Source organism: Chelonia mydas, chromosome 1 (genome assembly GCF_015237465.2).
Source record: "Chelonia mydas isolate rCheMyd1 chromosome 1, rCheMyd1.pri.v2, whole genome shotgun sequence".
Lineage (NCBI taxonomy): Eukaryota > Metazoa > Chordata > Testudines > Cheloniidae > Chelonia > Chelonia mydas.
Window position 1 is genome coordinate 316,459 of NC_057849.1, and position 24,510 is coordinate 340,968.

The 24,510-nt window shown below is 65.6% G+C and overlaps 3 protein-coding genes across 11 annotated transcripts; 2 read left to right on the forward strand and 1 right to left on the reverse strand.

The window, feature by feature from the left end:
• The first annotated feature begins 418 nt into the window (after positions 1 to 418).
• Positions 419 to 3,655, forward strand: TAF10 (TATA-box binding protein associated factor 10). 2 transcript variants are annotated; one of them, XM_037905323.1, is made up of 5 exons: positions 419 to 575; positions 1,546 to 1,703; positions 2,088 to 2,152; positions 2,316 to 2,430; positions 3,469 to 3,655. In XM_037905323.1, exons 1-5 carry the CDS (start codon positions 434 to 436, stop codon positions 3,556 to 3,558), a joined length of 570 nt encoding a protein of 189 aa, XP_037761251.1. In that variant the 5' UTR covers positions 419 to 433; the 3' UTR covers positions 3,559 to 3,655. The 2 variants fall into 2 exon arrangements, with proteins under 2 accessions (XP_037761251.1, XP_037761301.1); XM_037905373.2 differs by lacking the exon at positions 419 to 575 and adding an exon at positions 614 to 820.
• Positions 3,656 to 4,494: 839 nt separating this feature from the next.
• Positions 4,495 to 15,893, reverse strand: ILK (integrin linked kinase). Of its 3 annotated transcripts, none has more exons than XM_037905203.2 (13): positions 15,724 to 15,893; positions 13,016 to 13,112; positions 10,574 to 10,739; positions 10,088 to 10,183; positions 9,870 to 9,966; positions 8,131 to 8,214; positions 7,762 to 7,847; positions 7,004 to 7,113; positions 6,806 to 6,933; positions 5,810 to 5,931; positions 5,638 to 5,737; positions 5,383 to 5,513; positions 4,495 to 5,215 (listed from the first exon to the last, which is right to left on the reverse strand). In XM_037905203.2, exons 2-13 carry the CDS (start codon positions 13,102 to 13,104, stop codon positions 5,066 to 5,068), a joined length of 1,359 nt encoding a protein of 452 aa, XP_037761131.1. In that variant the 5' UTR covers positions 13,105 to 13,112; positions 15,724 to 15,893; the 3' UTR covers positions 4,495 to 5,065. The 3 variants fall into 3 exon arrangements, with proteins under 3 accessions (XP_037761131.1, XP_043381867.1, XP_037761068.1); XM_043525932.1 differs by having other exon boundaries at positions 15,735 to 15,860; XM_037905140.2 differs by lacking the exon at positions 15,724 to 15,893 and adding an exon at positions 13,299 to 13,498.
• RRP8 (ribosomal RNA processing 8) lies at positions 13,701 to 23,596 on the forward strand. Of its 6 annotated transcripts, none has more exons than XM_043525918.1 (9): positions 13,701 to 13,761; positions 18,030 to 18,177; positions 18,383 to 18,674; positions 19,145 to 19,607; positions 19,748 to 19,877; positions 20,030 to 20,136; positions 21,184 to 21,305; positions 22,162 to 22,371; positions 22,838 to 23,596. In XM_043525918.1, the coding sequence occupies exons 2-9, from the start codon at positions 18,079 to 18,081 to the stop codon at positions 22,867 to 22,869; spliced, it is 1,455 nt and encodes a 484-aa protein (XP_043381853.1). In that variant the 5' UTR covers positions 13,701 to 13,761; positions 18,030 to 18,078; the 3' UTR covers positions 22,870 to 23,596. The 6 variants fall into 6 exon arrangements, 4 of the variants coding, with proteins under 4 accessions (XP_043381853.1, XP_037760823.1, XP_037760944.1 ...); XR_006285090.1 differs by lacking the exon at positions 13,701 to 13,761 and adding an exon at positions 16,253 to 16,385 and having other exon boundaries at positions 22,275 to 22,371; positions 22,838 to 22,853; XM_037904895.2 differs by lacking the exon at positions 13,701 to 13,761 and adding an exon at positions 16,253 to 16,385.
• Positions 23,597 to 24,510: the final 914 nt, after the last annotated feature.

Sequence of the window (24,510 nt, forward strand, 5' to 3'; positions counted from 1 at the left end):
ACAGCACACTGCCCCCCCACCTGGACCAGCCCCCCCAGAACATAGCCCCCTGCCCCCACCTGGACCAGTCCCCCCAGAACAGAGCCCCCTGCTCCCTTCCCCCACCTGGAACAGCCCCCCCCCCCGGTACAGAGCACCCTGCCCCCCTCCCCCACCTGGACCAGCCCCCACCTGGGCCAGCCCCCCCAGAACAGAGAACCCTGCTCCCCTCCCCCCCCCAATACAGAGCACCCTGCCCCCCCCCCACCTGGACCAGCCCCCCCGCCCCCACCTGGAACAGCCCCCCCAGAACAGAGAACCCTGCTCCCCTCCCCCCCCGGAACAGAGCCCCCTCCCCCGAGCACAGCACCCCGGGCCCCCGATGCACTTCCGGTTTGAGTCACGTGGGGCCCGCCCGGCTGCGGCGCCATGTAAGGCGGGTCCCCGCGACTCTATGGTTCCGCCGGGCGCCGCTCTGCTCCCGGCTCGAGAGCGGGCGGGAGCGGAACCCGCATTCTCCAATCAGAGAGCAGCAGGGAGGGAGTTGCTTTGTGTGACAGCTCTCTTGGCCAAGCCAGGCGGCAACGCTGCGCAAAGCACGTAGCGCTACGCACGCGGCGCAGGCAGGGAGGCGCGCGAACCCCGCCCGGCCCCGCCATGAGCGGCAGCGCGGAGCCTGACCCCGCCCCCGCGGCCCCGGCGCCCCCCGCCCCGGCCCCGCTCCCGGCCGGCGAGAGCAAACCCAGCCCGGCCGCCGCGGGCAGCGCGGCCCCGGGGCCTCCTGTGCCGGCGGGGGGCGGGGCGCGGGGGGCCGAGGGGGGGCCCGGCGGCCGGGGGCCCGGTGAGAGGGGGCCCGGCGGGGGGCGGGGACCGGGCTCCCGAGGGGGAGGGGCCCGGCGGGGGGGGGGACTCTGGGGGTGGGGCGCGGGGGGCCAAGGGGCCTGGCGGGGGGACTCTGGGGGGCGGGGTGCCGAGGGGGGCCCGGCGAGAGGGGGCCCGGCGGGGGGCGGGGCGAGGGGGGCCCGGCGGGGACCGGGCTCCCGAGGGGGAGGGGCCTGGCGGGGGGGGGACTCTGGGGGTGGGGCGCGGGGGGCCAAGGGGCCTGGCGGGGGGACTCTGGGGGGCGGGGTGCCGAGGGGGGCCCGGTGAGGGGGGGCGGGGCGAGGGGGGCCAAGGGGACCGGGCTCCCGAGGGGGAGGGGCCCGGCGGGGGGGGACTCTGGGGGTGGGGCGCGGGGGGCCAAGGGGCCTGGCGGGGGGACTCTGGGGGGCGGGGTGCCGAGGGGGGCCCGGTGAGGGGGGGCGGGGCGAGGGGGGCCCGGCGGGGACCGGGCTCCCGAGGGGGAGGGGCCCGGCGGGGGGGGACTCTGGGGGTGGGGCGCGGGGGGCCAAGGGGCCTGGCGGGGGGACTCTGGGGGGCGGGGTGCCGAGGGGGGCCCGGTGAGAGGGGGCGATCCCCGGGCGGGAGGGGCCCGGCGGGGGGGGGCTCCCGAGGGGGAGGGGCGCGGGGTGTTGCTGCTTGTCCCTGGCCAGCACTGACCCGTGTGTCTGTCTGTCTCTCTCGCAGGGCCCATCTCCACAGTGGTGGCTGCAGCCGCCTCCGACGGGCCCATGGCAAACGGGGTCTACGTGCCCCCCAGCGCGGCCAACGGAGATGTCAAACCCGTCGTCTCCACCACTCCCCTGGTAGACTTCCTGATGCAGCTGGAGGACTATACCCCCACGGTAGGGGCTCTGGGAGCTAGGACTCCTGGGTTCCATCCCTGGCTCGGGAGAGGGGTGGGATCCAGGACTCCTGGGTTCTATTCTCAGTGCTGGGTCTGGAGATTGGGTGTTTGAGCCGTGTTAGTCTGTATTCGCAAAAAGAAAAGGAGGACTTGTGGCACCTTAGAGACTAACACATTTATTGGAGCACAACCTTTCGTGAGCTACAGTTGAACTGAGCTGTAGCTCACGAAAGGTTGTGCTCCAATAAATGTGTTAGTCTCTAAGGTGCCACAGATACTCCTTTTCTTTGAGCTTTGTTAGTGCCACTGTGTGAATGGTTTGGGGCAAGGGATGGGAGGTAGCTAAAAGCTGGTCCCCTTTAATACTTTCCTGTCTTCCCAGATCCCAGATGCTGTCACAGGCTACTACCTCAACAGAGCTGGATTTGAGGCCTCCGATCCACGCATGTAAGTGATGCATGGTTCTATTTGGAAAATCCCCAACCACCCTGAGTAGGAGACCCCCTGTGTCAGGTCTTTGTGTTGTGGGGTCCAGCAGACACTCCTCAGCCCTGGCTGCTCATGCTCGGTGTTCTGTCTCAGGCTGCTCCGTTGCTTTCTCTGACTGCAGCATTCGACTCATCTCACTGGCTGCCCAGAAGTTTATTTCAGACATTGCCAACGATGCCCTGCAGCACTGCAAGATGAAGGGCACAGCTTCCGGCAGCTCCCGCAACAAGAGTAAGGTGAGGGTCTGCCCTGGGAAGGGGATGTGAGGGGACAGTCAGCAGGGCTGGGTGTGACCCTGTCCCAGGGGGGCTGTTCCTCTGGCTTGGGTGCAAGGCCCTCCCACAGTGGCGGCCAAATTAAATTCAGCAGGGTTAAATGCAGAGTAAAGCCACTGGAGAACAGTATACCTCACAGGGTTTAAATTGTATTGGCTCAGGGAAGGGAGCTGGGTGTCAGTGCAGGCAGTGGAATGGAGATCTCCGCTTCGTGTACAATTGCAGGCAAAACAAGCAAACCATGTTTAGCTGTATAAGGAATAGGATGGAGAATATTCTAATGCCTTTGAAACAAGCTGTGATGTGGCCCCCTCTGGATGCTGCTGGACTGGTACCCTGTCTCTCACAGGGTAGGGCGGAACGAGAGGGGCTCAGAAAAGGGCACCAGGAATGGCCAAGGGCCTGGAAAAACTCTTCTTTGTAGTATGCAGTGTTGGTCCCAGGATATTAGAGAGACAAGGATATTAGAGAGCTAAGGTCTTTTATTGGACCAGCTCCTGTTGATGAGAGAGTTGAGCTTCCACAGAGCTCTTCTTCAGGTCTGGGAAATCCAAACCAAGCAAAGCTTGTATTTAGCCATGACACTTGGAGTTAATGTTAAATGGCTGTCATCAGGCTGGTTTGGATTTCTTGCATGATTTCCAGGTAACTTTCCTGACTGACTTTCTTCCAGTGTGTGGGAGCACGTGGTGATTTCTTGTTGGAGTGTGTGGTTCCTTAGGCTTTCTGAAGTCCAGCTGCAGAGCTGTAGGTAGTGGTCAGAGGGGTCTAGCCACTGAGATCTCTGGGGACGATGTGCTGTTTCTTCCTTTGCTCAGGAAGTAAAGGTCACCGTTAAGAGCTGTTGAACTCTGTGTAAGCTGGATAGCTTGTCTCTCTCCAACAGAAGGTGGTCCAATAAAAGCAATACCCTCCCCAACCTTGTCTCTCCTTGGAGAAGGTGAGGGCGCCTGGCAGCAGCTCCCCTGCTTTTGCTGACCCTGCCTCCTGTCCCTACAGGATAAGAAGTACACACTGACCATGGAGGACCTGATGCCGGCGCTTGCAGAGTATGGCATCAACGTGAAGAAGCCGCACTATTTCACCTAGTGCCTGAGCTGAGCCTGCAGGCCATGCCTTGGGCCTGGCCCCTCGTTGGGTGAAGGCGGGAGCTCTTCTCTGGTCTGTTATTAAACAGTTGATTTTGGCTGGTGGTTTGTGTGTGAGGGGCTGTTTGCTGCCTCTGGCAGTGATAATGCCCTGCCCTGGCCCAGGGTGCAGGGGTTGGTGTCAGGGGAACAGCCCTCAGGCTCTGCTCTGGGAATGGATATGCCATTCACTGGGCCTGTGCGGGGGCTGCTTGTGCAGGTGCTGTATGTCAATGCAGGGGAGCTAACCTCATTCCCACACACTGGTGGGGGGAGGGTAGTGGGCTGGAGAACTCCCCCCACCCCTCCCTTGGGTTCTGTGTCTAACACTTGGGGGCAGCAACTAGGCGTGTTCAAGTGGGGGTGGCCTTGGGCTGGGACTGGGAGGTGGGTGCACTTGACCTCTGGATCCTACAGATGGTGCTGCTGTTGTGGGCCTGCACTTGGGGGCTCCCCATGCCCTGCTCTCAAGCCCTTCATGCCTGGCGCCGGGTATGTGGAATGAAGGGCCGGCCCCACCCCATAGTGGGGAAAGGGTTGTGCGAGCTGTGTGCATGGCTCGGTGCTCCCATGGCCCACAAGGGTAAGCAGTGCTCGAGGCTCATGGTGGAGCAAGAGCCCAGCTCCTCCTTAAAACTCCGGCAACTCCTGCTGAGCTCCCTGGCCTGTGATCTTTCCCTAGTCATGGGGGCACCTCTGGCTCTGGAGGCCACAGCAGGGAGAGCCCTCTGCCCCCGAGGACAGCTGGAAGATTTGTGCCCCCCTAGCCAAGGCCAGACAGGCCCATTGTGATCACTAGCCTGACCCCCTCTCTAACAGGCCTGAGCCCTGCCCCCAAGAACTCCTAGAGCTTCTCTTTGGGAACAGTGTTGTCGCTAGGTGAGTGACACAGGGCCAGTTTTCATAACAAATGTTTATTTCAGATGCTGGCAGCTCTTCTGTGTGGCCTGGCTGGAAATGATTTAAAAAGGTGAAGCACAAAGCCAGAGCAGCACTAGGTGCAGGCAGACAAGTGAGGCCCTGTCCTGGGGGGAGACCACTGGGACAGGGGTAATTTATATATAATATAAAGAGGGGTGGGGCGTTGTTCTGGGCCCGTGAGAGCGAGGAGAGGCATAAGGTGCTGGGTGGCTCCAAGGCCTGACCCTAGCCCTGGGGCTAGTAGAAGCCACCCTCACCCCTTAGCAGGTGCTGGCTCAGGCCAGGCCTTAGGGCCAGCCTGTACCCACAGCTGTGGGGGAGGATGGAGGTGGCTGCTGTGCAGTGGGTCCTGGAAGCCTCAGGGTTGGTGTCTGGAGCAGGAAGCTTGCAGGGTAGCTCCAGGGGAGATAGCACCATCCGTACCATGGTTCTGTGGCCGGCTCAGGTTGCGGGGTCTGGGAAAGCACCAGCACCGCCTGCTGGGAAGGGCGGGGCACCTCCTGAAGGCACTTGGAGGGGGCAGCAGCAAGCAGCAGGGGGCCTGGCCCCTATTTCTCCTGCATCTTCTCCAGAATGGGGACGATCATGTCGAATTTGGGCCGTTTCGCAGGGTCCTCATTCATACAGATCTTCATCAGCTTGCAGATGTGGGGGGAGATGCCAGGCGGGATGGTCGGGCGCAGCCCCTCCAGGGCCACCTGGGGGCAAGCAGGATGAGAGCTGGGGACAGGCATGCACCAAGGCCACAGCCCCCTGCTGGATCCTTCCCACCCACTCCCCGTGGGCGACATGAGGAGCTGGGCCTGTTGGACACCCCAGCCTTTCCAGTAAACGTCGGGGGGCTGGGCCCTGCCTTCCCACTCACCTTCATGCCAATCTCCATGTTGGACAGGTCTGCGAAGGGCACCTCACGCGTCACCAGCTCCCACAGCAGCACGGCAAAGCTCCACATGTCAGCCGAGCGCCGGTTGATGTCCTCGGGCTTCTTCTGCAGTGCTGCAGGGGAGCCAGCGGGGGAGCGATGAGCATGGGGGGGAGGGGTCGGGAGCACGCACCCCAGGAAGGGGCAGCACAAGGAGATAGCAGCCCCCTGCTACCCCCACAGGTGCTTGGCACTCACCCTCAGGCGCCACCCAGGCTGGGGCATACATCCTGCCTGGGCACTGGAAGGAGAACTTCACGTCAGCCATGCTGATACGCGCCGTCATGTCCTCGTCAATCTGTGGGGAGAGAGGTGGTCAGCCAGCAGCCTGGCCCCCGAAGCGCCGAGAGCCCCGTCCCCCTGCACTCACCATGATGCTGCGGCTGTTGAGATTGTGGCGTGGGATGAGGGGCTCCAGCGTGTGCAGGAAGGCCATGCCCCGGGCAATGTCCAGAGCAAACTTCACTGCTTGCATCTGATCCACCACAAAGTCTGCAGGGAGACTGAGCATCAGCGCTGGGGGGTGGGATGTGGGGCTGGCGATGGACAGACGGACAGACAGATGGACAAGGGGAGCAGGATGCGGGGCCACCGCCGGAGGTACGGATGGGAGGGACTAGGGGAGTGGGACTCGGGGTCGATGCCAGTGTTTGTGGAGACTGATAGAGGGACGAGGGGAGCGGGACTGGGGACAGATGAGGGGTGGGGGGCAGCGGATACAGGACTGAGGCTGGTGCTGGGGAAGGTGGCAAATGGGAGGGGGGCATGCAGGGCCATCCCTAGCTATTCTGGGGTCCTACTCAGCCCCCCCATGGGGGGGCTGGCCCCTGGACTCCGTGGGGGCAGGGGGCTGGGCTGGTTTGGGGGACGGGGGGAACCACCCCACAGCACTCACCAGCAGTGCGGCTGGGGCCGGGTTGCTGTACTTCCGGCTGCCAGTGAGTGCAGGCCCTGCCCTACTGCAGAGTTATGAGTGGGGGGCGGAGCAGGGGCGGGGCCCTGGGGAAGAGCCAGAGCAGGGGCTGGAGCAGCATGCTGCTGCGCAGGGCACCAGGAAATGTGGTGCCCCAAATTTCCTGGTGCCCTACACAGATGCATACTTTGCGTATGGCTAAGGACGGCCCTGGGGCCATGTCTGTGCTGTGTGTGTGTAGAACACAGGGTGAGGCGCCAGAGGCTGGGCCTGGATAAGGCAAGTGCATCATGGGCTACGACTCTCCCCCTCCCCCCCGAGCACTGAGGACCAGGTAGGACAGGCCCCAGGGGTGAATTCTGGGCCAGTTCTAGTACCAAAGGTGTCCCCCTGCCCCCAGTAGCGATTTTGATTAGCACTTCCCCTCCCCGCGTTCCCTGCCCTGACACTCACTCGTCCCCTCGTGTAAGACATTGTAGAGGGAGCCGTAGGGCATCCAGTGCGTGATGATGATGGGGTGGGGGGCGGGGGGCGACTGGCAGGCCCCCAGCACCGGCAGAACATTGGGGTGTGAGAAGATCCTGGAAGAGAGAGGAATGTGAGAACAGTGGGCTCCCTGCCCCTGCCAGCCCCGGGCTCCCCAGCACCTACCGGAGTTTGGGATGCTCCTCATTGAAGTCTCGGCTTTTCCGTGTTGTCCAGTCCCGAATTTTCATCACTTTGATAACGATGTCATTGCCCTGCCAGCGCCCCTTCCACAGCTGCAGGGAGACAGAACAGAGTCAGCTGGGGGTGGGGTGGAGCTGGGGACAGAGCAGGGACCAGACAGGGTGGGGAGAGCCAGGGAAGAGCCAGGACAGGAGCAGGGTGGTGGATGGGGGGAGGTAGAGACGAGACAGGGTCAGCCGGGGTATCAGTCAGGGATGCGGGGAGCTGGAGGGCAGGGCAGAGCTGGGGGAGAGCAGGGACGGAACAGGGGACGGGGTTATCTGGGGACTAAGGGTGGGGTCAGAGGCTGGGTGAGCCAGGGGACAGCAGACCGGGTTAGTTGGGGACTAAGGCTAGTCAGGGTTAGCCAGGGGGCAGGGACACAGCCTGACTGGTAGGTACTTACGTGCCCCACCCCCACACTGGCAGCGGCCATGTCCCATTCGTTAATGGAGTCTCCTCTCCCACCCCTGAGGGAGGCAGGGAAGGGCTCCTACCCCATGGCCCCGAGGGGAGCTGGGCAATGAGATGCTGAGGGCTGGTCCCAGGCCCGACAGCATCCATGCTGCACCAGGGACCTGCGCAGGGAGCATCCCCACTGTGGGTCTGGCCCCCTCCCCCTGGCCAGGCCCCCCTGCTGTGGCTGCCTGGAGAGTCTCCTACGCCCTGCCCCGGGGCCCACCGCAGAGGCTCCCGCCCACCTCTCCTGACTGGTTCTCGTTGAGTTTGTGACCCAGGCTCAGCTGCTTGAAGTCTATGCCTGCCAGTTTGTTCAGGGTCCCGTTTCCTGCCATGAGAAAGGGAGACACTGTCACACCCCAGGGATCCCTGCATGCATCCCTCCCCCGGCCATTCTCTGTGCCAAGAAGAGTGAGGGGGGGAGGAGCTGGGGGATCCCCACAATACGAATCAGCTGCCCACATTCAGTCTCCCCCACCCTGGAGCTCCCTCCCTGATGGAGAGACTTTGCCCTCCTCCCGCTACACAAACCCACTGGAGGTGCCCCAAGCAGCCTCCTGGGAGACACCCACACGTTCCTCCCCAGTCCCAGCCAGGGCCCAGGTCCTTACGGGGCCGCGTGCGGGTGGTGCCCTTCCAGAAGGTGTCCTTGTAGGGGATCTTGGTCAGGTTCTGGCCCAGCTTCTCTGCACGCTCTGGGGAGATGGAGACACTTAGCACTAGGGGGCTGGGGTGGAGCAGCCAGAACTGAACCTGAGGGCTCTTGTGACCATTGAGCCGGTAATTTTTGCCTGCTGGGGAACTAACTGCAGCAAATCGGTCAAGCAGTTTTCCTACAGACTGTGAAACCAGATGCCAGAGCAGCACCCAGTCTGCGCTGGGCCAGGCAGAGGCCAAGCTGACATGGCTCAAGGGCCGTGAGGTGCCCTTAACGTGGGAAAGAAGCTCCATACGTCAAGTCCGGCCGCACAGAGATGGGTTTAACTGGTGGACGAAATAATGAGCTGAACTATGCTGGCCCTTTGCCATCTCCACTGGGGTATGAAAAAATTCTCAGCTCCTCATTCCTGCTCCCCGGCCAGCCCTCACTGGACCTCTCTGATTGTCAGAGGCATGTAAGAGCCGTTCTGTCTCCCACCCTTGTGTTACTTTCTGCCCCTCATCCCCTCTCTTGCTTTTCACTGGATCCTGAAATCAACTGTACAGCACACATCAGCCCAGGGAGATGAGACAGCCCTGCCCTGCCTGAGGAGAAATGATCCAGCTGAGTGACATTCCTTGCACGAGCCAGGGTCCAGAGCTACATGGGTCGTAGTCAGGAGCCACTTCCTCACTGTTCCATTGTCCTACTGGTCTTACAGATGCCTTGGGAGGTCATGGAAGCTCCTTGGCTGGAGGTTTCCAAAGGAGGCTGGAGCCAGCTGTCTGGGATAGGTTAGACCCAACAAATCCTAGTGGGCCCTTCTAACCTGCCATCCCAAAGCATTCAACAGCCGCCCAGTGTTCCACGAACCCCAGCGAAAGCTGTATGCCCCCACCTTTTCTATCCTTTCTTCTCCACGCTGGGTCTGTTTCTAACAAACAGGAGAAGTGGATCCCTTCGCACAGCAGGACAGAGTAAAATTAACCTCTTCCTTTCCCGCAAAGACAGGTGGCTGGTAAAATAAAACTCACATAGTCTGCCTCCAAAATGACTCAGGGTTTGATTATGCAAAACAAACACAAGGTCAGTTTGGCTTGTTTTGGTTTCTTGTTCTCTCTGGGATTTGATCAACAAACTTCCAACTTCGGAATGGATGCACTGGCATCTGCTAGGAAGAACAAAGTCCTGAGCCTGGGTACTGTTCCCAGGTCGGACCATGCTCTTGGAGAGCAATCCAACAGAGCCCTGGGGTAGCAACAGAGCTGGGGGAGCATGGCAAGATGGGGTGGGGGGGTGGCAGGATCAGGAACGAGGGGGGAGGTTGGACACAGGATAGTTGGGGGGGGGTGACTTGGTGGTGTGGTTGGGGCAAAGGGATTGGGGGGTGGGGATCATTGGAGCAGAGGTTGGGGGTGCAGGGCAAGGTGGGCGGTCACCAGGGGGTGAGGGTGCAGGGCAGGATGGGGGTTGCAGGGGTGAGGGGTGCAGGGCAGGATGGGGGGTCACCAGGGGCAGGGGGTGCAGGGGCAGGTGGGGTGCAGGGGCAGGTGGGGTGCAGGGGCAGGATGGGAGGGTCACAAGGGGGGGTGGGCATGCAGGGTGGAATGCGGGGTCGCCAAGGCAGGGGGTGCAGGGCAGGATGGGGGGGTCACGAAGGGGTGGGGGTGCAGGGCGGGATGGGTGGTTGCCAGGGTGGGGAGCTCCTACCTTTCAGCAGTTCGCGCAGTGGTACCTTGGCCTTATCCACAGGCATCTCGCCATATTTGTTGGAGATGCTGACGAGGGCCCCGCTGCTCACCAGGTCCTGGGGGCAGGGACAGGGTGAGAACTTAGTGCCCAGCCCCCACTCCCACCAACTCCTATCTTCTGCCCCCCCGCCCAGTCCCCCCATGCCACCCTGCCACCACCCATGGGGCCCTGCTCACCTCGGCCACCTGGTCATGCCCCCAGAAGCAGGCGTAGTGCAGCGGCGTGTTCCCATGCTCGTTTACTGCGTTGATGTCTGCCTTGAACTGGATCAGCTGGGAGGGAAGAGACAGCAGCCTCAGCTGGGGTGAACTGCGGGGACACACTCCCCCCTGCCTCTAGATACCCCAGCTCCAGCCTCTCCACGCTGGGGGAAAGGGCAGGGAACTGGCTGGGGGGAGGGGGGAGAAACAGGTGCTGAGTGTAAAGTGGATGCTCCCAGTAGGGGGTGCTACAGGGAGGGGGCAGGGCACTGGCTGTAGGGGCAGGCAGGGTACCGGGGTGGGGGCGGGGAACTATCCCCATAGGAGGTGCTAGCTGTGCGGAGCCCCAGCATAGGGGCGGGGGGCTGGCTGGGGGGCTCGGCAGCGGAAGCCCCCACGCAGGGCCGAGGGGTGGCTGGAGGGCTCAGCGTGGGACTCAGCAGGGGCAGCACCACCCCGTACCTTCTGCACAATGTCCCGGTGCCCGTGGCTGGCTGCCAGATGCAGCGGGGTGTCGTCGCCGCGGTTCATGACGTTGATGCGGGCGCCCCGCATGATGAGCATGTCCACCACGGTGGAGCGGCCCTCACGGCAGGCCCAGTGCAGGGGGCTGAACCCGTGGTCGTCCCTGGGGAGGGAGGGGGTGAGTTCTGGGGGGACAGGGCCAACACCATGCTCCAGCAGCCCCTCCCCTGCCTGGGCTGGTTCAGGGACCCCCAAGGCGCATGCACGCATGGGTGCTGGGAGCAGGGAGCCAGCTGGCCTGAGCCCCATGCCTGTAGGGCTGGGTGGCAGGGAGCAGCCAGAGAGGGAGGGGTCACAGATCAAGGGGGACGGGAGGGGTAACAAGGCAGTATGGGGGGAATCAGGCTGAGTTTGGGGAACCCCAAGCCCTGGCAATGGGCTGTGGGAAGTGAGGGGTCTGGGGGGGGCTGTCTCCAGTCCTCTCTCGACCCCCACGCACAGGGGGATCCGGCGGCCCTGTCCCTGTGTCAGTCCCAGCTGCTCCCGGCTGAGTCGGCCTGGAATCCCCCCACCCCCCTGCCAGTAAGGGAGGCTGAGAGAGGCCAGACCTTAAAAGGAGATTCCATTCTGGTGGGGGGGGGAGCTCTCCTGTCTGGCTCAGCCCCCGCCCAGCCCAGCCCCGTGGAGTGCGCCCTCCACCCAGCCTGGTCCCACAGCCCCAGGGAGCCCCCCCACCAGTCCAGCCCCAGAGAGCTCCCCCTCTCCACCCCACCCAGCTCCAGGGAGCCCCTCCCCATCCAGTCCAGCCCCGGAGCCCCACCCCCAGCCAGCCTGGTCCCACAGCCCCAGGGAGCCTCCCCCAACATGTCCAGCTCCATAGCCTTAGGGAGCCCCCCCCACCCTCCACCCAGTCCAGCCCCACAGCCCCAAGGAGCTCCCCTCTCCACCCAATCCAGCCCCACAACCCCAGGGAGCCCCACGCTGTCCTGCCCACAGCTCCGGGAGCTCCCCCACCCGGCTACCTGAGAGAGTGCCTGCCCCCCGTGGACACAGCACTGGTGACCCATTCACACTCCACAACCTCCCCTGTAGCTCCCCATTCCCCACCCTAAGCCAGCCCCTGCTCAGGGCCCTGCCCCGATACACCTGCCGCCCGTGTGCCCAGACTAGAACCGACCCCAGGGCCCTGCCCCCCACTCCCCGTGTTCCCTCCAAACACAGTGACAGCTAAGCCCAAGGGGTGGGAGCATGGGGGACAGAACTACTCCAGAGGCCAGACTCAGGGTATGCAGCTCCCTGCCCAACCCGCCACAGCCCCTCAGGAGCCCCTGGGGCTGGCATCTGCCAGGGAGGGACCGACCCAGTGCCTGGCTGGGGACTCTCCCAACCCTCCCGGGGCGGAACACAAGCCAAAGCGGGGCCGGGGAGACAGCAGCGGAGCTGCACGAGGGAGCATGTGGAGAACTAGTGTCCGGCCCCAGGCCCCTTCACTCAGCCCTGGTCCCCTCCCTGCTGCGGCACCTGTCCTGCCAGACCCCCCGCCCCGGCTTCCAGCCCTGGGCCCCTCCCTGCTGCGGCACCTGTCCTGCCAGACCCCCCGCCCCGGCTTCCAGCCCTGGGCCCCTCCCTGCTGCGGCACCTGTCCTGCCAGCGCCCCCCCAGATGCCAGCCCTGGGCCCCTCCCTGCTGCGGCACCTGTCCTGCCAGCATGCCACCTCCCCGGCAGCCAGCCCTGGGCTCTTCCCTCCAAGGGGACCGAGTCCTTGGACAGAGCGACAGAACAAAACCTGCCCCACTTAGCTCAGCAGTGGCTCCTGAGGGGCTGAGCCCTGGGTGTAGGGAGGCTGGGGGCAGTGGGATGGATGCGGTGGGGGCAGCGGCTTGGGGGCAGCCCCTGCGTGCAGGGTCAGGCAGAGCTCTGATGATGGGGTAGGGCTGGCTTGGGGGCAGGGATGGATCAGACGGACCCGAGACGCTTCCCTGCAGGATTTGCAACACCAGCAGCTCACTCCCTACACGCTAAACGGCCCAGGCTGGGCTCCCGGGGCGAGCAACGCTACCAGGCAGGGACGCAAGAGGGGAGACCACTGCGCCTACTGCCTGGCCCAGGAGCCATCGCTCCGGCTTGGGCACAAAGAGAACAGCCGATTCCCTCGGGCCCCAGCCCCCTAAGGGCCCCCCAGGGCCAGAGAAATGGCGCTGCCCATGCCTGGGGGCCAGGAGCCAGCTGCTCCTCCTGCGGCCCCAGCTGCAGGCATGTGCTGCTGAGCCCGTGCCTTAGCGATGTCGTAACTTCCTGCTCCGGCGGAGCGCTGAATTCCTCCCTTCCCGCAGGCTGCTGGTGGGGCGCAGGCTGCCGAGCCGCTGCGTCACTTACAGCCCCAGGTAGCCCAGCTGAGCCCCCTCCCCACGCAGGGTGCCCACGCCCGCCCCAGTCACCCCTGGTTGAGGTCGTTCTCAGTGTTGTCCAGCCAGAGGCGCACGGCCACGGCATTGCCCTCCCGGCACTGCGTGAAGATGTCGTCCATCCTGGCTCCTGCAAGGGAGAGGGGCCCCGTCAGCAGAGATGGGGGCTGGGCCCCACGGACTATCGCAGGGACTCTGAGCCCATTTGCTGCCCCCCACCAGGCCCATCCCCTGGGCTCCGACCCCCTTCCTCCCCCACTGCCCCAGGCACCGCCAGACCCACGGCCCATCCTGCAGGCTCCAACCCCATTCCCACCTCTGCAGGACCAGCCCCCCCAGCCCATCCTCTGGCTCTGTGCAATCCTGAACACTGGAGCTCTCCCAGGAGCCAACTCCCTCCCTTGGGTTGCTGCCAGCGAGGGGCTGGGGGCCCAGCAGCCCGCTCCTCTGCCTCACGCTGGTTCAGTGCAGCGGAGCAGGACCAGGGAGGTTCTGTGCGATGGCTGGCAAGGGAGGAGGGGAAGTTCCTGGCTGATACCAGTGTCACGAGTGGCTGTGCTCAGCCCCACTGTGAGCAGCTTCCCTTCCACAGGCTTATCTCTGCACAGAGCCAGCCACTCGCAGCCACAGAGGACTGCGGGGGGGTGGGGAGGATGTGTGAGGCCTTGGGGGCGGGAGAGTGTGGGGGACACTTCCTGCTGTGGTGGCCATCCCCCTTCCCAGCAAAACCACAAGAGGCCTGGCAAGGCCACAGGGCAAGTGGCTGGCACTAGGACACAGTGAGTGCAGAACCCAGGAGTCCTGATCCCCATCCAGCCCCCAGTGCCCTCCCAGAGCTGGGGAGGGAACCTAGGAGTCCTGGCGCCCGGCTTTTCACTGCTTGACCACGCTACTCCTTGTCTTCAGGGCAGATGGGCACCCCGCCCTGCCAGGGACACGGTCAGCGAGCAAAGCACTTCCGTAGCTAAAACCATGGGGTGCAGGGAGTGGGGCGGGGCACGGCACTCTGCTCTCGCACTCACTGCTGGCCCCAGGGCCCAGCACGGTGCTGGGGTGACTCGGGGCTGGCCCCAGCAAGGGGGCACCCCACAATAAATGCTAACAGATGCTCTGCTTTCCTCTCCTGGGGGCAGCTTCTAATGCAGACACACAGGGAGCACCAGGGACAGAGGGGAATCCAGGGGCCTTATTATCCCCACAGAGCACATACCCCACAGGGACAGGAACCAGAGAGAGGGGAGCAGGGGGTGCTGGGTCACTGATCCCCTGGGCGTGATAAACAGCCTGGAGCCCCACCCAGTCACCCTGCCCCATCACCCTTGATCTGCAGCCTGCCTGCCCCATCTGTGCCTCATCCCCTGACCCTGGCTGTTTGGTCATGCGCCCCCAGCTCACCCTGTGCCCCCCCACTCTCCTGTCTGTGCGCCCCCACCTCACCCTGCACCCCTTTCCGTGCTCCCTGCACCCCCCCGCTCAGCCATGTGCCCCCCCACTCTCCTGTCTGTGCCCACTCAACCATGCACCTGCCACTTGCTACCCCTGGGCTCGCTTGGCTGCGCCCCCCACTTTCCCAGGCCCGCTCCGCCGCGCGCCCCCACTAGCCTTCCGCCGCGCGCCCCCTGCTCTGCTAGGCCCTCTCTGCCATGGGCCCCCCACCCCAAGCTCTCCGCTCCACCATGCGTCGCTGGCTCCCCTTCTTGCGTGCCCCTCCAGCTCCCCCCACCCTCTCTGCCACACACCCCCCCGCAGGCCCACTTGGCCGCACTCCCCCCCTTTCCCAGGCCTGCTCCACCACGCGCCCCCCACTTCCCCTCTGCCACACGCCTCCAGCTCCCCCGGGCACGCTCTGCCACCTACCCCCACCGCACCTCCCCCACTCGCCTGGACCCCCTCCGCCACACGCCCCTCTCTGCCCTGGGCCCGCTTGGCCGCACTCCCCCATCTCAACCCCCCCAACCCATCTCTCCATGTGCCAGCGCCACTGTAGGGCCCCAGGCTGCCCTGGGCCCCCCTCTTCCCTGCCATACCCCCTTTCGCCCCTTGACCCCCCCAGCTCGCCCCATGCCCCCGTCCCCCCACTCTCCTCCCGGCGCTGCATCCATGGGGCAGGGACTCGTTGGCCGCCACCGCAAGCTCAAAATGGCCCAGCCTGCCCGGGGCAGCATCAGCCCACGGATACACCCCCCCCCCGCCCCTACTCGCTCGGCCCCACAGATACACCCTCCCCCCCGCCGCTACTCGCCCGGCCCCACAGATACACCCCCCCCCCCGCCGCTACTCGCCCGGCCCCACAGATACACCCCCCCCCCGCCGCTACTCGCCCGGCCCCACGGATACACCCCCCCCCGCCGCTACTCGCCCGGCCCCACGGATACACCCCCCCCCCCCCCGCCGCTACTCGCCCGGCCCCACGGATACACCCCCCCCCCCGCCGCTACTCGCCCGGCCCCACGGATACACCCCCCCCCCCGCCGCTACTCGCCCGGCCCCACGGATACACCCCCCCCCCGCCGCTACTCGCCCGGCCCCACGGATACACCCCCCCCCCGCCGCTACTCGCCCGGCCCCACGGATACACCCCCCCCCCCCCCGCCGCTACTCGCCCGGCCCCACGGATACCCCCCCCCCCCCGCCGCTACTCGCCCGGCCCTACGGATACACCCCCCCCCGCCGCTACTCGCCCGGCCCCACGGATACACCCCCCGCTACTCGCCCGGCCCCACAGACCCCCTCCAACATACCCCCGCCCCGCTCCCGGCCACTGCGCTCCGGGCGGCTCCGAGTCCGACTCGGGGAAGCGACGGGACCCGGCCCCGCCCGCGGAAGCGGCCCGAGCGCAGCGGCCCCTGGCGGCGGCTCTGGGATTTGCAGGGAGAGACCGCAAGGGGTCGGCCCCGATCCCGCCCCCCGCCGGCCCCTCCCCAGCCCCAGGTCCCGCCCCCCGCCGGCCCCTCCCCGGCCCCAGGTCCCGTCCTCTCCCCGGCCCCAATCCCGCCCCCCCGTCGGCCCCTCCCCAGCCCCAGGTCCCGCCCCCCGCCGGCCCCTCCCCGGCCCCAGGTCCCGTCCTCTCCCCGGCCCCAATCCCGCCCCCCCGTCGGCCCCTCCCCAGCCCCAGGTCCCGCCCCCCCGCCGGCTCCTCCCCGGCCCCAGGTCCCGATCCCGCCCCCCCGCCGGCCCCTCCCCGCCCCGCCCCCGCCCCCGCCGGCCCCTCCCCGGCCCCAGGTCCCGCCCCCTACAAAACCCCTCCCTGCCCAGCGGGGAGGAGCTGGCTCCGTCCCGCCCCCAGCTCAGGACTTCCGGCCTTCTGCCTGCGGGGGCCGCTCTAGCTGCGTGTTTCCACGGCTCTATGGTGCCCGGCTGTGGGAGCCGCCGAGAGCGGCCACGTGAGGGTCACTCGGAGCAGGTCGGGAGCCGGGGGGGGCTGCGGGTCGGGAGGGAGGGGCACCGGCAGAGCTGGGGGGGCGGGCCCAGGGCTGGGGGGCTGCGGGTCGGGAGGGCGGGGCACCGGCAGGGCTGGGGGGCTGCGGGTCGGGAGGGAGGGGCACCGGCAGAGCTGGGGGGGGCGGGCCCAGGGCTGGGGGGCTGCGGGTCGGGAGGGAGGGGCACCGGCAGGGCTGGGGGGCTGCGGGTCGGGAGGGAGGGGCACCGGCAGGGCTGGGGGGCTGCGGGTCGGGAGGGAGGGGCACTGGCAGGGCTGGGGGGCTGCGGGTCGGGAGGGAGGGGCACCGGCAGAGCTGGGGGGGGCGGGCCCAGGGCTGGGGGGCTGCGGGTCGGGAGGGCGGGGCACCGGCAGGGCTGGGGGGCTGCGGGTCGGGAGGGAGGGGCACCGGCAGGGCTGGGGGGGCGGGCCCAGGGCTGGGGGGCTGCAGGTCGGGAGGGAGGGGCACCGGCAGGGCTGGGGGGGCGGGCCCAGGGCTGGGGGGCTGCGGGTCGGGAGGGCGGGGCACCGGCAGGGCTGGGGGGCTGCGGGTCGGGAGGGAGGGGCACCGGCAGGGCTGGGGGGGCGGGCCCAGGGCTGGGGGGCTGCGGGTCGGGAGGGCGGGGCACCGGCAGGGCTGGGGGGCTGCGGGTCGGGAGGGAGGGGCACCGGCAGGGCTGGGGGGCTGCGGGTCGGGAGGGCGGGGCACCGGCAGGGCTGGGCTGGCAGGGGCTGCAGGTTGGGAGTGAGGGAACCAATGTAATGCTCCCTGGTTCCAGGGTGTGAGGATTTCGGGGGATTGTGTCAGATGTTTGTGTCAGATGTTGGTGCAATATCCTGGAGAAAGCTTAATAAATAGCTTTACCCCCTTTGGGGTCCATTGTTTTTAAAATGTGGCTGTGTTTGTGCATATGCCAACACTTGCAGTGCGGGTGGTGCAGCTCCAGTGCAGGCAGGGAGGAGTTCTCCCCTGGCTGTGGTGAATCCCGTCCCCAGGGCGCTGTCAGCTTGCTCTGGGGAGTGGATTTTTCACAGCGCTGAGCGACCTCGTTATCAGCCCTTTGAAGCCAACTCCAAATCCAGTTTGTGTCCAGGGTGTAGTTTAAACTGGGTTCTTCACTGACTGACAGACAAAGAGTTTGTGAATAAATTGCCTTGTTTTAAACGGGCTCCAGCCTTTTTCCTGATCTGCCCGATGGGCTGGTTCTGGTCCAGAGAGGGCCCCGATCCTTTGGGTACAGTTGAAGGCCTGGGCTCCTGAGGCCTATAGGCTGAGTGGCTGTTCTGAGCCGAAGCCAGCCTGAATTTGTGACCACAGAGGAGACCCTTGGCGGGGGGTGAAGGGCGGCTCCTGCCAGAGCACGTAGATTCTTGGAGTGTCATGCGGTGACCTACGAAAGAAAGAGCTGGGGTCTCCCCTCGCTGCCGACAGTCACTCTGTGCCCAGCACCCTGTCACTGGGAATCGCAGGGACTGGGCAGCCTGCGCAGGAGGGGGAGATGTGGGTCTTGCCCACGAAACGCAGCGGCTGGGAGCTGCTGGGGCGCCCAGGGGAAATACGGGAGCCATTGGCCCTGACTCTCCAGGGAAACACGGCTTGGAAGCCTCACCACTGTTCTTCTGTTCTAGGCCAGTGGGAGCCGCCTTGGGAGACAGCCGGGTTCCTGGCAGCCGCACCATGTTTGACGAAGGGGGGTGGAACAAGGAGGATGGCGGGGAGGCTCTCAGCCAGGCTCTCCTGTGCCCTCGGCACCGCCCTGCCCAGCACTGCATCCTGGTGAGCCCCCCCGCCCCATCTTTCCAGAGATGTGGACTCATCTGGCGGGTGGCTCGGATCAGGATGGGGGGCAGGAGCTGAGGAGGGGGTAAGCTCTGTGGGCGGGCTAGAGGGATGTCTTTTGCCTCAGGTGGGGTGGGAGCAGCGCAGACCCCCTAGGCCCCCTTAGCTCTGGGGACAGCACTGATGCCCCTGCTGTCTCCAGGCTCCTAGAGGCTCCTTGCAGAAGCAGCGCAGACGGCTCCTCGCGACCCTGCAGCGCCTAGAGGCCTCGAGCTGCACGGACCCTCCTCAGAGCCCTGGGCCCCTGTCTGGGGACAGCGAATCTGAGTCTGACTCTGCGGGCCGGGCAGGGAGGAAACAGCCCAGGAAACAGAGACAGGGCCTGAAACCCAGAGCTGCCTCCTCCCCCGGTGTCGCCCCAGGGGCTCCAAGCGCCTGCGGCGCTCCCCACCCAGGACCGGAGCCAGGCCCCGCTGGCAGGAGACGGAGGAAAGGTATGGAGCGGACCTGTAGAGCTCCCCCTCCTAGGGGGACTCCAGAGTGGGGGGAGCCAAGTCGAGTCTCGGGATCTTCCTGCAGGGAGATGCACCCGCCTGGGGCCACTTCTCAGGAGGTGGGACCGAGCTGGGGGGTCCGGCTGGGAGCAGCTGGCGCTGGGCCTGGGCTTTGTGGGGAGGGCTGCGTGGAGCAAGCAAGCCCTGTAGCAGAGGGGCTGGATGGGCTGTACCCTGAATCCCTTGAGCTGTGCGCCCTGAGCGGGTGCCTCACCCTGAAGCCAGGCTTCCCAGGCCCATCCCGGTGTTGCTACGTCCCTCGGGGAGTGGGACCTGTGTAGGCAGCACTGCCGGCCGCGTGCGCCAACTCTCCTGTCGGCTTCGGAGCGTCCTCGCCAGAGCTCAGTGGTGTGGGGGCCGCTGGGCCAATGCAGCAGTTAAGCGTCAACCTGCCCTGTCTCTTCCCCTAGATTCTGCAGCAGAGGCCCCCGGGGACAGCGCGCGTGCACCCCGCAAAGAGCAGCCGAGCCGGGAGCTGGGCGCAGCCGCTGGCCGGCCGGTTCCTTTGCTGACCAGGAAGCAGTGGAGGAACAAACAGAAGAATAAAAGGCGACAGAAGAACAAGTTCAAAGCGGGTGCGGGGCAGGATGTGGGGCAGGGCCTGGGCGCGGGGCAGGATGTGGGGCAGGGGACCTCGGCACTGCCCCCGTCTGAGCCCTCGGGGGTGCTGCGGGCCCGGATGGAGGAGCGGCTCCAGTCAGCCCGTTTCCGCTACATCAACCAGCAGCTCTACACGTCCAGCAGCCAGGAGGCAGCCCAGCTCTTCCAGCGCGACCCTGCTGCCTTCGCCATCTATCACCGCGGCTTTGCCCGGCAGGTGGGGCGCTGGCCTGAGAATCCGGTTCACCGCATTATCCAGTACCTGCGGGGTCGGTGAGTGCAGGGGCCGGGTGGGTGCTGCAGGGGGACCTCAGCCCTGCGCAGGGGTCGGGCATGGCTGAGCCCTGGTGGGGACCCTGTGGCCAGGGCAGGGGCGTCCGTGGCCTGGCACTGACTCTCTGCTTCCCCCTCAGGCCGGCCTCGCTGGTGGTGGCAGATTTTGGATGCGGCGACTGCAAGATTGCGACCAGTGTCAGGAACAAGGTTCACTCGTTCGACCTGGTGGCACTGAGCCCATGTGTCACTGTGTGTGACATGGCCAAGGTAGGGGAGGCAGGGCGGGGGGGGGTTACCAGGCGGGGGGCTGAGGTTGGGCGTGGGCCTGCAGGGAGCAGGTACAGGTATGCGTGGGGGGGGGGAGGGTCTCCCTCTGTCACATTCCCCCCCGGGGCTCACGCTGCTGGCTGGCCTTGCAGGTGCCGCTGGCGGACGAGTCTGTGGATGTCACCGTGTTCTGCCTGGCGTTGATGGGCACCAATCTGCGGGAGATCCTGGAAGAGGCCAACCGGGTGCTGAGGCCAGGGTAACGGGGGCCTGGGATAACCTGGGAGGCCCTGGGGGGGCTGTGTGGCAGCACAACGCTGAGAGGTGGAGGCATAAAGCCGGAGCATGAGGGCGGGCCGTGAGGCACCAGGGCACAAACCCAGGAGAGCACATCTCTGACTGATGGGCCTGGCCTCCCGAATCACAGCAGGGTGCCAAGGGGGACAGAGTGTTGCTGGGATGCTGGGGGAACTCCCCCCGGGGAGGGCTCTGTGCGGCTTCAAAGCTGGTATCCCACACCAACCAAAGTGGGTCCAATAAAAGTTCTTGAGGCCTTGTGTCTCTAACCTCCCAGGACCAACAGCCACAGCTCCCCGCACGCAGCCAGAGTTGGGCTACTCCTCTGCTCAAAGGGCCCATCACCTACCCCAGGTCAGCTGCTCTTTGGGTTTCATGTAGCCAGTCCTGGGATAGACTCTTCAGATGTCAATGGGAGAGAGACTCCCCAGGTTAGAGCAGCCAGCCAGACACAGGAAAGCGTTGCAGTCCTTGTTTCCCAAAGCTACTGCAGGCTCCGTACCCAGCAAGCTCCCTTTGTCCTTAGGACTAACCCAGGCTAAGCAGCTGGGGATCCCTGCTCATGCCGAGTCACCCCCGTGCGCCCACCTCCGCCTCTCCCCCCCCACGCCCCCGTCCAAGCAGCAGTGAGCTAGGTAGTTTGGTTAGTTTGGGAATTTTACCCTCCTCCTGTGGTGTGCTCAGAGGGGGCAAACTCAGCTGTTGAGAGGAGTCCACTCTTCACAGCAGCAGGAGTCCTCTTGTTGCTGCTTTCTGAGCCCAGATGTGGGGAGTTTCCAGTTGTAGGATCCCCCAGAGCCCATTTGGGATCGGAGGGCTGCTCTTTGTGGGGGAAGGGTTTAGGATGGAGCAGCAGCTGGTCCCCACCTGTACGGAGACTCGGACAGTCACACGGGCTCGCGTATTACAGTCCGACACGCAGCACAGACAGTACAATGCAGCCAGCAACTCCCATGTTAACACACGGCTGAGCCACCCCAATTCCAGCTCTGTCTCTGCCCGTGCCCAGGGCAGACACTAGGATCTGGGGATCAACGGGCATCTGGTCTGCCAGCAGCACAGTGGCTGTGGCCACTCAGAGAGCAAAGGGGAGCAGGATAAAGCAGAAGCTATGGTGGGGAAATCGCAAAGGTGGGTGAGTGTGGGTGTGGGGGTAGAGGGACTGCTAACTGGGGGGTTAAAGGGGCGGAGGGGAGCTGCACAGAGCAGTAGCTGTGGGGGATATGGGCAGTGGCAGTGGGTGGCGGGGAGCTGCACAGAGCCGGAGCTGTGGGGGATTGTCACGGAGTCCCCGGGCGATGCTCTGGAACGGCTCCCTACAAAGCCAGGCAGGACTCTGGGGGAGTCTCCTCTCTCTGAGCAGCCTGTCCCCAGGACACACAGCTCACCTGGCTTCCACCTTCCTGGGTCTGACCTCAGAGCATTCAGCCTCCTCTGCCCCTCCGTGCGCTTCCCACAGCGAGTCTGCCCAGGCGGGGTCCTGGGGAAGCCAGAGGGTCCTGCCCCCCAACTCTGCAGTCAGACGTGACTCTCAGCCAGCCAGGAAAACAGAGGTTTATTAGATGACAGGAACATGGTCTAATACAGAGCTTGTAGGTGCAGAGAACAGGACCCCTCAGCCAGGTCCATTTTGGGGGGCAGTGAGCCAGACAACCCCATCTGCCCTTCACTCCACGTCCCCAGCCAGCCCCAAACTGCCTCCCCCTCCAGCCCCTCCTCCTCTGGGCTTTGTCCCTTTCCCAGGCCAGGAGGTCTCCTGATTCCTTTGTTCTCCAACCCTTTAGCTCTCACCTTGCAGGGAGGAAGGGCCCAGGCCATCAGTTGCCAGGAGACAGAGTGTCGGCCATTTATGTACCCTGGCCCTTTACTCTGCAACAATCACACCCCCTTATTACACCCCCTAGAGACTTAAGAAATGCCTAGGGGAAACTGAGGCACCCCTACAGTATTCAGAGGAGACATTAAGAACAGTCCCACTTTGTCACAGGGATACGGGCACTGGCAGAGGGGTGGAGGATTGCTGCACAGAGCAGGAGTTGTGGGGGATATGGGCAGTGGCTCAAGGAACCAGCCCTCTCCCCTCACCTGGCATCTCCCCAGGGGCACGCTGAAGGTGGCAGAGGTTGCCAGCCGCTTCGCAGACATCCGGGCCTTTGTGAGTGCCGTGACTCAGCTGGGCTTTCAGATTGTCTCCAAGGTGAGTCCTACCCCCTCTCCACATGCTGTGAGCAGGATTTGCCCCAGGGTCCAGCAGGGCAGGGTGGGGCCCGGGGGCATGGGCTGCCATGGGCAAGGTGGGGCCTGCCTCTGCCCCTGAGCTGTTGCTGCCCCCTGCCCCTAGGACAAGGTAGGGCAGGGAAGCTCGCTGAGTTGCTCTTGGCCTGTGTCTGGCTAGGAGGCCCACTGGCAGGGCTGGGCTTTGGTGGCAGGTGCCGGGGAGGGGGAGGTTGTGGTGGGGGTGCAGCAGGGAGGTGGGTGGTAGATGCAGGGGGAGGTTGGGGGCTGGTGAGGAGCAGGTGTGGGGAGGGATAAGATGGGCTGTGGGGGTGCAGCAGGGAGGTGTTTGGCAGTGGCAGGAGCCAGTGGGCAGAGGGCAGGGCAGGTGTCTTGGAGGGATGTGCGGGGGCTGGCCTAGCTCCCATCAGCTGTTTCTCCCCTTGCAGGACCTGGACAATCCGTTTTTCTATATGTTTGATTTCTCCAAGACGGGGCAGCCCCGGGCTGGGGGGAGCCTGCCTGGCCTGGCGCTGAGACCCTGCCTCTACAAGAAGCGCTGAGGGGCCCCTCAGCTGGTGTCTGCCTGGGGCCTGCACTGTGCCCGGCCTGCTCTGGAGCCCCCACCCCTGCACCGGGCCCCAGGGCAGGGCGGGGTGCCTGTGCCTGCATACTGGCCTGCCTTGGAGCCCCCACCTCGCCCGGCACCCCGCCCTACCCTGGGGCCCCTGCGCCTGCATCCCACCCCTGCGCCCTGTCCTGGGGCCCCCACCTCGCCCTGCCCTGGGGTCCCTGGGCCTGCATCCCACCCCTGCGCCCTGTCCTGGGGCCCCCACCTTGCCCTGCCCTGGGGCCCCTGCGCCTGCATCCCACCCCTGCGCCCTGCCCTGGGGCCCCTGCGCCTGCATCCCACCCCTGTGCCCTGCCCTGGTGCTCCCGCGTCCCACCCCTGTGCCCTGCCCTGGTCCTCCCACCTCGCCCAGCACCCCGCCCTGCCATGGGGCCCCTGCATCCCACCCCTGCGCCCTGCCCTGGTGCTCCCACCTCGCTCTGCCCTGGGGCCTGGGCCCCTGCCCCTGCATCCAACCCCTGCGCCCTGCCCTGGGGCCCCTGCGCCCTGCCCTGGGGGTCCCACTCCATTTGTGGGGTGGGGAGGGGAGCTGTTGAGTCTCCTGGACTCGGCTGTGGGGGGGCTGGTGCGGGGTGGGCGGTGTGTATCAGCTGCAGTGTGTGTGTGTGTGTGTGTGTGTGTGTCCCGAGGGGAGGGAGGGGCGGTGCGGGGGGGCAGTGTTGGGCGGGCTGTGTGTGTGTGTGTGTCCCGAGAGGAGGGAGGGGGCAGTTTTGGGCGGGCTCTGTGTGTGTGTGTGATGTGTGTCGGTGCGGGGGGGGGGCGGTGTGTATCGGCTGCAGTGTGTGTGTGTGTGTGTGTGTCCCGAGGGGAGGGAGGGGCGGTGCGGGGGGGCAGTGTGGGGCGGGCTGTGTGTGTGTCTCCCCCCGAGAGGAGGGAGGGGGCAGTGTTGGGCGGGCTCTGTGTGTGTGTATGTGATGTGTGTCGGTGCGGGGGGGCAGTGTGGGGCGGGCTGTGTGTGTGTCTCCCCCTGAGAGGAGGGAGGGGGCAGTTTTGGGCGGGCTCTGTGTGTGTGTGTGTGATGTGTGTCGGTGCGGGGGGGGCGGTGTGTATCGGCTGCAGTGTGTGTGTGTGTGTCCCGAGGGGAGGGAGGGGGCAGTGTTGGACGGGCTCTGTGTGTGGGTGTGATGTGTGTCGGTGCGGGGGGGGCGGTGTGTATCGGCTGCAGTGTGTGTGTGTGTGTGTGTCCCGAGGGGAGGGAGGGGTGGTGCGGGGGGGCAGTGTGGGGCGGGCTGTGTGTGTGTCTCCCCCCGAGAGGAGGGAGGGGGCAGTGTTGGACGGGCTCTGTGTGTGTGTGATGTGTGTCGGTGCGGGGGGGGGCTGGTGCGGGGGGGGTGGTGTGTATCGGCTGCAGAGTGTGTGTGTGTGTGTGTGTGTCCGTGTCCCGAGAGGAGGGAGGGGCGGTGTGGGGGGGCAGTGTGGGGCGGGCTGTGTGTGTGTGTCCCGAGGGGAGGGAGGGGCGGTGTGGGGGGGCAGTGTGGGGCGGGCTGTGTG